Source organism: Micrasema longulum, unplaced genomic scaffold, assembly GCF_059751315.1.
Source record: "Micrasema longulum isolate JH-2025_06_02 unplaced genomic scaffold, ASM5975131v1 h1tg000469l, whole genome shotgun sequence".
Taxonomy (NCBI): Eukaryota; Metazoa; Arthropoda; class Insecta; order Trichoptera; family Brachycentridae; genus Micrasema; species Micrasema longulum.
In genome coordinates, this window is record NW_028277667.1 from 1621846 (window position 1) to 1639356 (window position 17511).

Genomic DNA, 17511 nt, shown 5'->3' on the forward strand with positions numbered 1-17511 from the left:
GTTTTTGAAAAAATCAAATAATGCGAAAGATAGCATTTGTTACAACCAACCCGATCCGTAGGGATGGTACGATGGTAATAACAAGGCATGTGATGATTGTAACATGGTTAAAAAGGAAATAATACTAAAAGTTATTTTTTTTGTATTCTATGAATATATAATTTTAAAAAAAATAATGGCGCTAAATATATTCAGGAAGTGTATAAAAATATTTTGACAAACATAGCTCAGTTCATTATTAGTGAAATCGCGATTGAAGAAGTAGATGGAACTGCTAAATCGATAAATTATATTATCGGAGTGCGCATACTAAATGACTAATGAAATAGATGGCACAAATGAGTTACAAATAATATTCGGCGGATAAACAACATCCGTACATGATGTAGATGGGGCATTGTAGCATCAGCTGTTAGAACGGGAAATTCAGCTGTAGAGTTTGATGAAAATGAAAAGGTATCAATTGTAAATGTGGGGCAATCTCAGAAGCAAAAGCATCAGTTTTCTTTTTTGTTTATCAGGTATTTAATTCTATAGACATATAGACACGCCATAGCGTTTTATTTTCTCACCTACATCAAGAAATTGCGATTAAAATAAAAAATAACCACTTAAACTTGATACAAGAAGTTAATACTTTATTACTTATATTAGAAAAGCAACTTTTGAATTTTGGAAACATACTTATATTTTTTATTTCATTAGCCAATTTTTTAAAGAAATTAATTCCTTGAAATAGATTTTAAATTTTGACAATTTAATATTGTTTTCGGGTACGTAAAGCATTTAAAGGCGTCATTTATTTTACGTAAAAATTAAATCAAAATGTTTTATAAAAATACAAATAAATAAAAGTTTTTAGTCAATATAAGACCATTTTGATTTTTATTATTCTAGGAAGGAAAAAATCACTTTCCTACAAAATGAGTAAAAACTATAAAATTTGTTATGATTTTCACTGTTTCAGGTATACGAAATAATTTAATGATCCACCAAGATAGAAATAAAAATTAAATATTTTAAACAAAAATGGTAGCCTGGTTATATTTAATTCTATTGTTTTTTTAATTCTATTCTAATTCTATTGTTAATATCAAAAACCACAAAACATGAGAAACAAATAAAAATGACCGTTTTAAGTAAATGAACGCACCCTTTAAGACGAGGTAATTTTATAACTTTATGGTTAATAATCTCTGGTTGCTGTTGCGAACCCATAGATAAAATATATATTTGCGAACTGAAAAATTGTCAAAGTCAAAAATATTTTGTCCTGTTCGCGGTTGTCATCTTCGTGTGTTATTGTTGAATACTTAATAAATAATAATTATTTGAATTATTTTGCAATTTTCGATTGCTGATAAAAGCATGGCGGACGCTCAAGTCGAGATGGAAGTGGAAGTAGAGAGCGCGTCGTCAGGGTTCACGTCGGAACCTGCTCCTACGTCTCCCAGCGCCAGTACCTCATCAGCCGCCAATAAAAATGTGATAGTCACAACTGGCACGGCCGGATCAGTCTCCGTGTCCTTACATCCTCTAGTAATTATGAATGTCTCGGAGCACTGGACCAGATTAAGAGCTCAGGAAGGATCACCACAAATAGGTTAGGTGTTTTTGTTTATCTATTGTGTACATTCGGAAGACTGAACAAAAAACATTGAATAATGTAGGTAATCTCTTCGAGAAGGAAATTCAATAAATATACTATATGCATCGTTTACAAGCATCATTAATTTTACTGTCATTGACTTGTTTATGTGAACTATTAAAACACTAAAATTCTTAGCACAATGATTTTTCGGGGTTATTATGCCGTGTGTCCCACACACTCTTTTCAAACGTTTTGGATCGCATTACAGCGCTGTTATCATTATAAATTGCGCTCAGCCACCGTACCGGCTGGGCGTGAAATATAGTTCCTCTTTCCAATCGTAACTTAAAATTCGAAAATAAATTTTACACTTTATTCCTACCAAAATATGTGAAAAGTAGTGAACAACGGAAACTTTCACACATTAGTACAACAGTACCTGTTACTTAAAAATTGCAAAAAAGTGTATGAAATCATTAAAACCATTTAAGAATGTTTTCATTTGTGACTCGAAATTAACTATCTGGAACACTACTCCCCATAATAAATTACAACAGTGCTACTGAAAGTGAACTTATGTTTTTTTGTTAAATATATAATTTATTACTACTTCATTACTACAGCAATTTATAATGAATTATTTATACAACAAATTAATTGAGTAGTTAAAGTATACATACATATTTTTTATTTTTGCTGGTGGTTCATCTAAACTGCCTAACTAGGGATAGCTTCCCTGTTCTAAGGCAGTAAATAATGTATTTTATAATAATGTGTGCCCAACTTTTAGTTTTAAAAGTAAATAATAAATATACAATGAACACCTAAATAATACGAAAATCTCTATCCTAAATCCTAAGTCATTACCAGTAAAACTAGAAATCAGCTTGCATCCTTCTACATCGGACAACAATTTCTCTGACTTTCTCCGACCAATATACATTAAAAATGCAGTCAACACCTTCCTCAGCCTGGCAATCCCACCACACTTCCACGAATCTGGGATAAGGTTATATATCCTCGGTCCTATATAGTATTGCTGCCTTTGAGCCAAAAAAGTATTTACTCCTCTCTGTAGAATCAGATCCTTATTGGAGTGTCTAGTATTATGAGCATGACAAACCGTTGCGTATTTTTCCCTGTTGAGACGCGTGACCGCACTGACCTCTATTGACCATTAAATACCCACGTTCTTATAATATACAAAATGATAAATCAATCCTCATACCACTCTCATGCATGCATTTGTCTAGTATGAACGTAAATAAACAAATTGAGCGGGAATGTTGCGTACCTATCATAAACCGAAACAATTCAGACCAAAACGGACGCCGAGTCATTGGAACAATACACACCATCCCTCGGTAATGGCACTTTCAAGAATCGGGCCGCCCGTTAGCCACATGTTACCTACAATCTACAAAAGCTACCCATCGGATATCTTTCTTTATTTCGTTAACTATAATGTTGAAACAGTGCTCTATTCATTTATTTTTTATTGTTTATTTTTTAGCATGAACACTTGACAAATTATCTACTCTGCTCAATGTTTATTTATTGTAAATCGATTGGTATAATTTTAATTTGCTAGAATTCCGCTCGTCCATGCGCGGACGAAGCGAAAAATAATCACCAGATGCCTTTTTATTATTGCACCATTCGTCAAGAGGCGAAAAATTTAAAATGTTATTCAAATTCAAATTATTTATTCACAAAGTAACATAACAAATAACAAAGGATTTAAGACGTTAAATTGGAACTTTATATCAAACCAAGAACCCTTGAGCAATGGTTCGACATTATTAAGGTATAATACTCTCTAATAGCAAGAGTATTTGCCTCTTAAACATAGTTTCACTAATGTGAAAGATGTCGATCTCCAAAGTGATAATGTTCAGCTGCTTGACTGCTCTTCCAATCGGCATGACCAGAGGCAGGTTGGTTCTGGAAACCGGGAGGTAAAACAGTCTGTGCTGACGCTGTCGGAGATAGCCATCAGGAACATAAAAATTGATACTCTCTAAAATGGCCGAGTTATCGATGAAACCCCTTAACAGTCTGAAAAAATGGGTCAGTGTAGACCCATCTCTTCTAAGTTGTAAACTATTGGTCCCAAGAATACCCAAGAGGAACCCAGTGGGATAGAGCCACGGATAACTACCAATCTCCCTTATGGATTTAGTGATCAAGGTTGTCAACACAATTGTCGTTAAATCTCCTTTACATCGCTAATTTAAAGAATGTCTACTCAATAACAGAGAGTAAATACGGAGATCTTCACTGTATAATAAGGTTCGTTGGCTTTGAAGAGGAAACAGTTTAACTAAAAGAAATTTGGCTCTCAAAAGAAATCTTAATCATCGTAATGCTGATCTTTGGCTCTTTTGACTAATGAGTTTGCCGACCACTCACTGACATAAACCATACAAACTAAAAAAAAAACAAAAAACCGTTTTATTTATTTTATCATAAAATGCTATAAAGAGCAACGAGGTACCATTGACAATCGTTGAATTTTGTGAAATAAGGATTGTTTAATAAGAAAAAAACAATAAAATTGACTTAATAGAAGCTTGGCCTAAAAGTTTTTGTTTTATTACTCTTTAAAAATATATGTATACCCTTCTACGTGGGCATAATTCTACATCAACTTCAGTGTTGTAGTGAAGCAGATGTTTCAAATTTGGTTTGGCTGAATGAGACATTACGTTTTACTTCTACCTATCTCCACTATCCGTGCGTGTAATTAGTCTTTTTTAAAAGCATACACTAAATATGTACTGTGTTTGAATTTTTTTAGTAATTGGAGCCATTATCGGAAAACAAAAAGGAAGAAATATAGAAGTTATGAACTCTTTCGAGCTCGTTTTTAACCTTATAGCCGGAGACATTGTAATAGATCGGGAGTATTATAATATGAAGGAAGAACAATGTAAGTAATCAAAATATATCATTTATTATTAGGTAGAGCAGCGGTCGGCAGCCAGCGGCCCGCGAGATTATCGCGCTTCACAGTGGATATCGATAATGTACCAAGCGATTTGCCACACTTCAAGTGGCTTTAGGGAAAAACTGACTTGGTGGATTTAAGGAGTTTAAAAGGTTTGCTAGTACATGTATTTGTAAATTACTTTTTCAATTCTGTGTTACCGAAAAAACAAACACTTTCCGGTTGTCAGATTCACATTTAGATGCAATGCTATCTGAATACTTCAAAAATGCGAGCTGATATTTAAAAAAATCTTGCAAGTTAAATTTAAATGTATATAAATCTCATTGATTTTATAAGTTGTAATAATATGTGATCAGAGTTTTATTTTTACATCTAAATATCTGTACACAAATATTTTAGATATATCAAATAATATAAATATTATATTATGCATTATTAATATTATTTATAATTTACGTTTATATCCATACAGTGTTTTGATTATCATATAAAAAAATTCCGTATAGATATCTGTGCGGATGTTAGAGGAGTGTAGAGGAGCTAAATAGCCCTCGATGGTGGCATGCGCAAATATTATTATAAATACCAACATTATATTAAAAAAATGTAAATGAATTCCTTGACACGGGTTATGCCCAGTGAGGTGTTCATATAGAAAAGAAAAAATATAAAGTTTCATGTGAAATAAATAGGTATACTGTAATATAATGAGACCAAATTAAATGCAACTGCATGAAAAATGCTTAAAATATGCTAGTAGAGTGAAAATATGCAACATAAAATATAAAAATATCTGTTTTTATTCATGTAAGGTATCTTTCTAAATTTTCTGTTGTGCGGTTGTGCCTTCTATCAGTCGAAATATTATGTTTATAAATTGAAAATGAACGTTCCACGTTCATCGAGGTGACCGGGCAGTGCTTGAACTAAGCCATTTAGGCTGCATAATGTATACACATCAGCTTGACTGGTCAACTCGAAGCAGGTCGAGGGTGGAGCATTCAACCATTGTGTATTCATACAGCATATTCATCAAACATTTCTCCATACTTTACTAAAAAATGACAATTTTGAAGTTGTGCCATTATTATTGTTTAGGTGCGATCTTATTTATTTCATTTTATTTGGGATTTTGACAGCTATTACATAAAAAAATAAGTAGAAATACATTAACAATACTAGAGCCAATTAAAAAAATCCACTGTAAATTTAATAATACATAATATATAAGAAAAGAGTTTACGTAATTGTATGTGTGTGACGTTTGTATTCATGTGTGTGAATGAATGAGGGAGAGTGTGCATGTGTAAATGAATAGGGAGAGGGTGCGTGTGTGTGGGTGCGTAAGTATAAAAAAATAACAATTTTAAGCTTGTTATTATATTGAAAAGAGTACAGGAAAGAGCTCGGTAAGAAGTTTGATTATTTATGTCATTAAATAACAGTATGTTATAGCAGATTGACTGTCTAACTAAAGGTGTGATTTCGTGTACCACCTCCTTGGCTGTCAGTGATTTTATCTATATGGCTGATATCCGCTCATGTCAGCAATTTGTCAACAGTAATTTAGGTGTTTTGGTAATAAATTTTTTACTCATAGGAAATGTGTGATTTAGTTTCTGCATTGTCCTTAATACGATTGTAGGTCAGCTGATAGAGGGCATTCATTTCCAGGTGAACTTAAAGTCCCCCCAGTATATTTGATCGTTAAACTGTGGTCATTGTGTTTTTCAGTTAAACAGGTATTCTCAGAGATGGATTTCCTGGGTTGGTATACAACGGGTGAATCTCCCACAGAGAAGGACATCGCTGTCCACCGCCAGATTTGTGAGATCAACGAGTCACCTATCCTGCTACAGCTCAACCCCAATGGGAGGAGTGGAGACGTAAGTGATATTGCTACATAATGTACTACTACTATCATGGCATTTCTCCATAGGCTTTTTTATAGGTTTATAATATATTTTATAAGGTTTGCAAGACAAGAGTATTTTATAAGGGTTAAGCTAAAAAAACATAAAAATTCCTATTAAAATAATAGGAATTTTTGTGTTTTTTTATTGCCCTTCTTGGATTAATATTTGAGTGCTAGTACTGGTTTATTTTTATCATTTGATATATTTAATTTGAATTATTTCAGCAACTTCCCTTGTGTCTATACGAGTCGGTGGTAGAACTAGTGGGAGGGGGAGGTACAGCCCTGCTGCTGGCCCCACTGCGCTACACGCTGGCGGCTGAGGAGGCGGAGCGTGTTGGCGTGGATCATGTGGCGCGAGTGTCGGCTAGCGACGCGGGAGAGAGCAGTTTAGGTAAGGCTGAAGTTTGCAGCAATGAGATTTCTATCGAGATACATGGCGCCTGAGGAGTAGGAGCATATCGGCGCCACTATTTTTTAGGAGAGCTGATTAAAAACTTTCTTTCCTTTTTCATACAATTTTAACCCTTTATAATATATAAAGCTATTTTCTTTTTTTTTTCTTTCTTAAATAGTGTATACATTTCTAACTTTTACAATTTCACATAAATATAAAATAATTTAACATAAGATTATTATCACTTTATATAAATACATTATACAAGTTTTTTTAAATATTTTCATTCAATGAGGATATTCAGTGGTTTTTTATATTTAAAACAGACTTTAAAAAAATATATACATATATATTACGTATCGTATTATCATCACTACGAATTTCGAAATTAAAATAAGTTTAAGTTAGTGAGTTTTCCTGACATTTAAAAGTAGAACCCCGTGCCCGTCAAAACATGCTAAACAACAAAAAGCATCAATAAGCGATCAAACCTGTGTTCACATTAGTTTTTTTTTTTATTGTTTCATACATTTTGTAGAAATTTCACTTACAATTAAATGATCTAATTTTTACCGCATGTAAGAAAACATTTTTATATCCAATTTCCATAGCACTGAACTTCCTCATTGCGTATGATATGTTTTTAAAAAATAAATTCCGTTTTCAGTGGCGGAGCACCTGACAGCTCAGCGCTCGGCCATCCGCATGGTGGCGGGGCGCGTGAGGCTCGTGGCGCGCGCGGTGGCGGCGCTGCGCTCCGGCGAGCTCCCGTACAGCGCGGCGCTGCTGCGGGAGGCGCGCGCGCTCGCGCACCGTCTGCCGCTCGTCGACGACCCCTCCTTCACGCACCATTTCTACACCGTGAGTTAAATGTTGTTTGAAAATAAAAATGATCAAGATACCGCGCATGTATTTTTCTAAAGTGATAACCAGAGGATCTGTTTTTTTTCAAGTTATCGCTATAAATATAGAAGATTAAAAAATATACCTCTGTGAGTCATAAACATAGTAACTTAGCTTCAAAAATCATCGGACTAAAGGCGCTAATGTATCTTTTTTGTTTTGCCTCACTTCAACTAAGTGTGTTGGTTTTGTTCAAAATTTATTTTGGGTTATGTCATTTATGATAGTGAAATGTTGAATTTTTTGTGTAACATTCATGACATTTTTTTTATAGAATTTTTTAAAAAAAGTTTTATTTTGAGTTGTGCCAGCTTAGCCGATCACGGTTAGTAGAAAGTTTATTATTATTTAGAATTACACCGCAAGACAAATAAATTTACGAGTTCTCAAAAAAAACTAAAATTGACATATAATGAATTATTCTTGATATTTAATTAGTTTTTTTTATATTGTTTGACATATGTGATGACTACTCGTTATTTCAAGGTTAAAATAAAAAATCTTACTCATGAATTGTACTTAGAAATTGCCATTATATATCAGGTATCAGATTACCCGAACCTTAGAGACCCATAACGGTTCATTTATGGTCGAGTGTTTGTGATGGAATAATAAAAGACATGTTATTTTTTAATTCATATTTAAGAAGTAGGTTCTTATCGCTTTATTTTAAATTAAAGTATTTTACATTTAAACATATTTATAACATTTAAAAATATTTAGTACTTAGTGAATTCACCTTTATTTTTTATAACATGTAAAATTCTATTATTTAGAGAAGCGTAAAGCGAATCTAAAATTTCTGATGTTATTTCTTCTTCCCAAACTTGAATTAAGTTTTTTTTTAATTCCTCAATGTTTTTTGATTTTTTTTTCCCGACTTTTTTTTTCATAATCGCCCATAAATTTTCTATCGGGTTCAAATCAGGGCTATTCCCGGGCCACGTCAACGATTTTAAGCCAATTTTCTCCTTGAATTCATTGATCTATAAAAAAACAATAAATTATTTATCATGTGGTCACAAAATGCATTTAAAAATATATATATTTGTACTCACAGTGCGGGCTCTATGGCACGGCGCAGAATCGTCCTGAAAAATTGGGTCCGCGGTATACTGCGTAATGTCCTCGATTGTTGGAATAATATGTTTTTTTAACACTTTTTTGTACTGAATGGCATTCATCGTACCCTGTACAAAATTTAGAGGTCCTAAACCGTATGCTGTCATGCACCCCCAAATCATCACGTAGGGTGAATGTTTAACGGTTCGAGTGACGCACGACGGATGATATCTTTCCCCACGTTTTCGTCGAACTATCTTTCTGCCGTCTGGACCAAAAAGGTTGAATTTTGATTCATCAGAGAAAACAACATTTTGCCAATCCTCCAAGGTCCAATTCTGGTGCTCTTTCGCCCAATCCAGTCTAGCCTTCTTCATTTTGTCCGTGAGTAATGGTTTCTTTGCGGGACTCCGTGCTTGGAAACCATGCTCCAACAGCCTCCTGGACACTGTTTTTACTGAAAATGTTGTTGTGCTGGTAGACTGCACCTCTGCGTGTATTTCAGGTGCCGTTAAAAATCGATCGCGCATAACAATTTTTTTTATTAAGCGATCATCTCGGGCAGATGTCACGCGCCCCCGTCCGCTTCCTTTTTTCCGTTGTATGGATTTTTTTAAATAAAAACCTCACTGCACCTTCTGAATACCCAACTCGACGAGATATTTCACAATTAGATATGTTTTCTTGCGACAATGTGATTATTTTGGATTTTATCGCAATCGACATTTGCTTTGCACTTTCCATGATTGTTGTGTTATGTTCACTCAAACGCGGGTAAAACAAGACTGTTGAGACATTTTAAAATGTAAATATTGTAGAAAGGTGACACATAGTGTCCTTAATTTACTAAACAAAAGAAAGAGGTATCGATAAAGGATTTCTTAGAAAAAGGGTTCAGTAAAGTCAAGGGGCGCGGTAGCAGGTAAACTCGTAATTTTTTTTGTCTTGCGGTGTATGTCACTTTAAAAATTCTCAAAAATAAAAAGAGAACGCTGATGTTCAAGAATCATAATATAAATCATATATTAATTACTTTTTATCTTGTAAAATCCTTTAGGTTTTGCAAATATTTTTTTATCAAGCTTGCCGTTTTTTTGCCCTTTTCTTAAAAAGGTGATTTTTTTATTGTCACTTTAGAAATACATGTAATATCCGCCGCGATTGGTGTACTGATGCAATGCCCTATGCACCATTAGGTGCAGAAAGGGAACAATGATATTGCCTTTTCCATACAACTGATTTAAATTACGTATTTGTTTCTTTCCAGCAATGTAACGACGTTGGTTTGATGACCTACCTAGGCAGTGTCACCAAGGGCTGTAATGACATCAACCAATTTGTCAATAAGTTCAACGTTCTGTACGACAGGCAAGCCATGGGCAGGCGGATGAGAGGACTCTTTTTCTGAACGCGTGCTTCTCAGGCACACTACACCCCTCTCACCCATACACGCAACGTGAGACATAATTTTTATTCGTACGTGTTCAAACTAAAAACTCATTTCAATTTTTTAACAGACATAATAAGGAAAATTCTTATTCATAATCAATGATTCTGTGCATAGTAAAGTTTGCAAGTCGAAATATCATTAGCTTTAACAAATGCTAATTAAAATTGCTATATTTAATGAAAGGATAATAAATTTGTATGCGAATGTAAAAATTCATGCAAAAGCACCAATTCTCATTCTATTTGTTTCGCCAATGCGTTGTGAATGTAACTGCACAGTTGACAGCGGGGATTTGAGTCTTTGCGATAATTCGTCAATCGTTAATCGAGGTTCTGATTTGACCGGGGATTTAATATGTCATCATAAAATTTTGAATGCCGTTCAGATTAACATGCATCTTTTTAATTTCACCAGAAACTTCTTTAATCGGGTTAGTGGTCTTGCTGACACTCGAGCCCTAGCAACATATAGTGTCTGATGTGTCTTTTGCCAATTTCTGGTTTGGACATTTTACCCTTGACAATAATATAGATTTTATTACTTGTAAAAAATGCCAATGTTCAATGCAAAAAAAACTAACAGACATGTTTACTTCACTTCACCGTGTCTGGATACAAACTGTACTTGAACAGCGGGTCATAAAATACACAATTTCTTTATGGTCCCTCTAATATGTAAGTATAACGAAAAATTGTATCTATGTGTTTACTGCTAAATGATTAAAAGTTATTATTTACACAGAAGTTTTCAATTCGGGTGTGAAGACTAAAAATAGGATCATTATTCTTTTTCCGAGGAGGAATTATGATAGAAAAAACTATAGACTACTGAAACAAGGATTACCGATTGGTTTTTAAGAGAAAAAAGACGTATAATCTTCTCATCAACTTTTTGTAGAGAGAATATTTCCATTATCATATTAAAACAAATAGAGAATGTTTTAGATAAAGCAATATGGAAGTCTAAGCATTTATGTACAAGGCTAATGATCTGTCATTGGCTGGATGTGGACATATTTACCTCCGCTTTCTGAAATTTATTAAATTAAATTAGCGTGCTTGCGAAATCAAGACGAAGCTTAAAGCGTACTTTAACTTTTGTAGCTCAATTTTCCCTTACATATCTGGGTCCAAAGTCGTTCAGTGTCAAAAGCAAAAATGAACGCGAAGATTTAAAAAATCACAGAGGTCTCAAAATATCACAAAAATTGTTTTTGCCAAGTTAAAAATACAGTCTTTTTAATACCTACTCTGAATTTTCTCATTTGTCGATTGTGTTCTGTTACTAATTGGAATGTTTTTGTCTCGAGTTCGAATGTCGAATTATCTGTCTCTCTAAGAGTCAGTTGCTTATTCGGAAGAAAAGATCCTCATTGATAAAAAATATGTTTTTTATAGTTACTGTTTAACCATTTATAGGACATATAGAACAAAGTGGTACAAATACCACCAGAATCGAGGTTTTTATTTTCTAATATTTCATATGAATAATAAGTACACTAGTAGTAGAGCAGAGCAGTCTTCCGGTTCGTAAGACGTAAATCAACACAAAATAAGTGTCCTATAAAGGGTTGAAAACAGCATTGAAAACTACTCAATGAATACCAGAAACCGTATTATGCCATAAGAAATCTGTTGACACACTTTGCACTTTTTATATAATTGCAGTGGTAAAATTACCATTCGAGAAGTGAACTTATCAAACAGTCTATTTTGGTTGGCTTCTATTCCTACTTCTGATTTTCCATTTTCTTCTGGTCAAGCAACCGGCCATTAAGGAATGTAAATATTTATGTATGTAATTACATTAAGCATTTATTAATAAATAAAAAATATAAAAAAATACTCCTATATTTTCTTGCTACTACAAAAATATGATTGATAACACCATTTGAGAAGCAGGGTTGTCTTTTTATATTGGAGTTTGATAATTATGTATATCTAAGTTTCAGTAATGTTGTTTACAAGTGTTGTAATGAGGAAGTTCAGTGGTTTTTTTATTTGTTAATAGACTATTAAACTAAGCCAAAAATATTTTTTTTATATCACTTTATTAGCGCTATGATTTTTGAAAGTTTTGTATTTTTTAAATTACTCTGCGTGTGACATCTCGAGCTCTCTTCCCCTTCTTCCTGTTCAGTTCTGCCGATTGGTCCGTTGACGGTCAGTTAACCAGAAATCTTCCGCAACTCTCTTATCATTGGTTGATTCATATGAACTAGTGACGTTGTTCAAAGTAGTTTGTTTTTATTTTATTTTTTAAATTCATACATTTTAAAGAAACTTTGCCGTACATTTTTAATTCTCTAATTTTTACCATGTGTAAGAAAACATTTTTTATATGCAATTTCCCATAGGGCTGAACTTCCTCATTGGCCTAGGCCATGTATTAAATAAATAAATAATTAATTATCACAAAGCTAGTGCTTGAGTTGAGTTGATTGCAAAAGTAAAGAAAAATAAAAACACAGAAATTTATGAATAAATAATTTATTATCTTAACATAAACATTATTGTAATATTTTACAAACAACAAATTGCATCGAAAAAGTATTGCTTTACCAAATATTGAAAATCTCTTATCACATAATATAGTATTATAAAAAAAGTATCCCAACGGAGAAGGGAATATTATGTAAGTCTATTATACATTTACCATTATTAATTAAGATTAATGACCATTATTAATGACATTGGCTTACATGACTTATTTACATTTAAACTTTCATATTTCTCCTATTTTTGTAATGTAATACACGGTTTTCCGTTTGAGTGAATGCTAATTCATATGTGAATATTTGTTTATTGGGTATATTTAGCTAAATAATTGAGTTTTATTGTCTTCGTTCGGAGTATGAGTTTTGGGTAAGGAAAAAACCATTATCTGATTACAAAATGCTTTATAATAAGAATGTTATCTATGATATGCTATAAAAACCTTTACAATCACCATTACATATAACTTCTTTAAAATACAGTGAAGCCTCTACATATCTGTTGGAATTATGCTTGTGGAAAGCATGGGAGCTCCTACCCAGTTGGACAGAATAAGATGACGTTAAAGTATGCTTTGATTGCGTATTTATTACATGTCGAATAAACAGAGTAACTATGTAAACATTTTATGTTGGTAACTAACTTGTTTAAATGCTGAACTAACTACTGACTGATCTGTAGGAACTGACCTGACTAATGACCGACTGTGTACTGAACTACATATTGTAACTGACTGTAAACAGCAATTTGTCCCGTACAAAATATTGTCCCGATACATCGCCACCGAGGTAGATGGGGAGGCTTTCCGTAGAACAATGATTACCCCCACCATCGAGCGTGACCAACGTGACTCCTAAAAAAAAATTTTGTCAACAATCATTTTTATTATTTTGTCTGTCTTTTAACAATTTCGATACATCTTGGTATAAAATGAATAATATTTTCCCTGAATTTGCTCGTAATAAACGCCGTTCATTTTCGCAGCGCTCGCGTGTGAACTGCGGCCGAATTTTCGTATTGTCCCAGCGTTCTGTCCTGCGCAGTTGAGACTGTTCAAGGAGCTGGGACATGACAAAATTGTCATATCTATTGCATTGTCCACATGTAAATGCCCTTCACTTCCCAGTAGGGAAGTGAAGTTGAGGTTGTATGCTATTTCCCTGGTTGTCAGCAATTTGATACCTGTGTGTTGTCACCAGTAAATTGGATGTTCAGATAATCTATTGTTTACACACAGGAAATGTATTGTTCAATTTTTGTACTGTCCTTAAGACGATAGTAGATCAGATGACAGTGGATGTAGATTTCCGGGTGAGTCCTACATATCTATCATTGCTTAAATAATAGGGTATTTTTGCAAATTAGGAATAACATTTAAAGTATATTAAATATTTAGAGTAGCTTTTTATAATACTAACGACATAACTATCAATGTATAAAAAACAAGTTTTCATTAATAATTTCCTGGCTTAAAACAAACACATGTCATAAAAAACGTCTTAAATATTCCTGTACATATTCCCGCATTTATGACTTATTTAAATATGTCATTTAAAGAAACAATAGACAAAGGTTTCACTGTATATTATCTACTTCATTCATCCATCCGTGGTTTCCCTTCTCTATGGAATAATATATTTTTGAGTAAGAACTCTGTGATATAATATAATTACATGAGATTAATATAGCAAGTTATGCGAGATAGTGTGAAAAAAGTAGTAGAAAATTTACCTGTAATGTCTTTTATCAATCTAGTTACGCTGACAAAAGTCAACAAAATGGAAGCTTATTTATTATTAAAAAAGTATTTACAACATCATACACAATAAATTATTGTTAAAATTTCAATTTGAATAAAACATTTGACACAAGATGGGAGTGAATTCGTATCATAGTGATCAACAGCAAAATATTCTGCATTTTGATTGGCTTGAAAATATATCTTCAGTGTTAGCTTCTCGAATAAAAACAGGAATCAGAAATAGGGTTAATTCTTGCTCGATTCCATCGACATAAAAATAAAATGGCGGGTAGCTCTCCAATTTGTAGGGTACACGGCAAAAATAGGCCCATCAACAAAAAATGTGAGCAAAAAGAATACTAAAAATCAATGTGGTCTACTGGGTTCACATATTCAATAAAATATGTTTTCAATTAATGTAAAATATAGTTTGTTCATTCAATCACAGAAAAATCAAACAAAAATGACCACTTTATTTTTTTTTTTCAAAACTCCCTACAATTTGTAAGACGAGGAGCCAGATTTTGTTCATTTTGAATAATATGAAAAAATGTAACATCTCAAATATTAAAAAAACATCCATGAGCCCGTTTTAGCCCTGCCCTGTACCCTTAATTTTTCATAGTATTTGTATCAAAGAATCTGACAGAAAAATAAGATAAAAATTAGGAGATAAAATTTTTCTACTGACATTTCTTGGTGAAACTGCATTTTAAGCACAATAACTTGTGAAAATTAGGACGTGTTCAAAAATTTTGTATTACTATACACCAATTTGACACAAAATTTTCTGAGTCAATTTTTCAACCAGTTTCCTGATTTGTATAATATATATACAGATATAATATATATACCGAAACGTCGGTAGAGAGTACGAACGACACACGGCATAATAACCCAGAAAAACTTATTGTGCTTGTATAATATAGTTTTAAGAAATCTTAATGTTCTTCTCAAATATGTAGAGGGGTACTATACAGTTTTTTTTTTCAGATCTTTTATTTTTAAAAGAATTACAGGCCTCCATGGTGTAATACATTACATTTTACAATATTTTTATTATAAATCATTGTTTATAGTGGAAAAAAATCAATACATAAATACCTATTCAATTGCTTTGAGTACAGAGAATTCCGGGTTTGATCCTTGATCACAATAATTAAATGTTATGTTTGTCGAGCCTGTAATGGTGAATTTTAAAAAAAAAATACACATTTACATTGAATAAAAAATCTAATTACGTAAATGTGATATAAGAAAGTTAATACGGTAGGTGCCCAATGACGTATAATTAAATAGACGAGTAGAAACGCAAAGAAAAAAGTATTTAAATTTGTGGTTAGTTGACTTCCTGTGCCTGCATTATCTAACGGACTATTATGCCGTTGTGTATAAAGAAAAAAAAAGTTTTAATTGTATACAACTGTGAAAAACAATAGATTTATAAATATAATCCAATTTATCAAATAAGTAGTTTAAATAGTTATATTTTAAAGAAAATTTTTCACAATTTTGACAGCTACCAGTAAGTGTCATATCTATGGTAACGAATTATACATACAGAAATGTGTTTTTCTCTTTTTTACACAAATGATTGCATGCGTTGACATATTAGTACATAGACGCGTGCCTTATAGAGTGAAATATGTATTTAAAAAATGTACCCATAATTACTAAAAAAAATAATTAAAAAAGTTACCCATAGTTTGTTTATTTACACCAGGGCTGCATTCAAGGATCATGCATATCTACCAAATGATCAGTGTAAGTAAGAAGACATATTGGCACAATAAAATATTTTTTTAGAACGACTAAAATCTTAAAAAATAAAATATTTAAAAAAACAAATGGTTGCTTACTTCTGCAGGGGAGAAACGAGGAGGGGGGGGGGGTTTAAAGAACACCCTGTATAAAAAAGTTTGTATTTTAAAGTTAACAATCAACATTTGTTTTTGGTGGATCCCAATCAGATTCTTACAATTTTGACTCATTTATTTCTTTTCACTGGATTTTGGGGAATGCAAAAATAATATTAACTCGCATTTATCATATTTTAAAAACGCATTCCTATCAGTGCAGCTCTATAAGAAAAAAGAGCTTCGCTATTCCGCCGCTAGGCGTAGTTTGAAGTTTACAAAAAATAATGTTTATATTGAAACATGAATTGTTTTAAGGTTTGTTTATCACTCATGAACAAATTAATATTTACCAATGAAAAGTTACACAATTTTTTACAATGTTTATCCGAAAGGTTTTTTTACACGCTTTCATGACACAATATCGGGTTGAGATCCCGTGGTTAGTGTTGCGGACTCACGGATCAGAGGTCCGAGGTTCAGACCCCACTCTTCCCCAACTTGATACAACTTACAACTCGTTGAAAATGGCCCCAAAATCGAAATATTTGGGTAAATAATAACAAGCAGGTATTTTGGTTTCGATTTTAACGTCACGCCTGGCTGGCGGGCGAAGAACGACTTAATACCCCTTGGGTATGAGTTAAGTGTCGTCATTTTTGAGGGCTTAGAATATGTCAACGATTGCATGTGTCTTGTGATATGCTATAGCTTTTGTTTTTAAAATTTTTGAGGGCAATTTTTTCATTTGCTATATTTTAGATGGAGCTAGTATAGAAATAACGTATCTATTTATTATACGGCAGTGGTAGTTGCTTGACAGTTCAAATCCTTCGATGTTTGCAAATAATATTTAAAATATATTTATTATCATTAGAAAACTTAGCTTATTTATGATAAATTGAGTCATCAGTTGTATAATTTACTCGTATTTCCAGTTCATTATTAGAATATTTAATAACAGTTTTATTATTAACAATGTAAGAAATTCTATTTTAAAATACCCAAGGGAAATGATTACAAATAAATATTACTCGTGTTTTTCATTTCCTTTACAAGATGGCAGAATAATTAAATACAAATTACAATCCATATATCTAGAGGGACCCATCACAATAGATCCACGTAGGTCGTAGTGACATCAGGAG

General features: G+C 32.7%; 1 protein-coding gene across 1 annotated transcript; it reads left to right on the forward strand.

The window, feature by feature from the left end:
* Positions 1-1205: 1205 nt before the first annotated feature.
* On the forward strand, positions 1206-11517 carry CSN6 (COP9 signalosome subunit 6). The gene is made up of 6 exons (XM_088226831.1): positions 1206-1603; positions 4392-4523; positions 6279-6430; positions 6685-6853; positions 7524-7717; positions 10089-11517. The coding sequence occupies exons 1-6, from the start codon at positions 1369-1371 to the stop codon at positions 10227-10229; spliced, it is 1023 nt and encodes a 340-aa protein (XP_088082957.1). The 5' UTR covers positions 1206-1368; the 3' UTR covers positions 10230-11517.
* The last annotated feature ends 5994 nt before the right edge of the window (positions 11518-17511 follow it).

Excerpts from the sequence above, each read along its gene's own strand:
- CSN6 (XM_088226831.1), top strand. The coding sequence starts at position 1,369 with ATGGCGGACGCTCAAGTCGAGATGGAAGTGGAAGTAGAGAGCGCGTCG. Across the intron at positions 1,604-4,391 it reads GGAAGGATCACCACAAATAG|TAATTGGAGCCATTATCGGA; the intron begins GTTAGGTGTTTT and ends GAATTTTTTTAG. Across the intron at positions 6,854-7,523 it reads CGCGGGAGAGAGCAGTTTAG|TGGCGGAGCACCTGACAGCT; the intron begins GTAAGGCTGAAG and ends TTCCGTTTTCAG.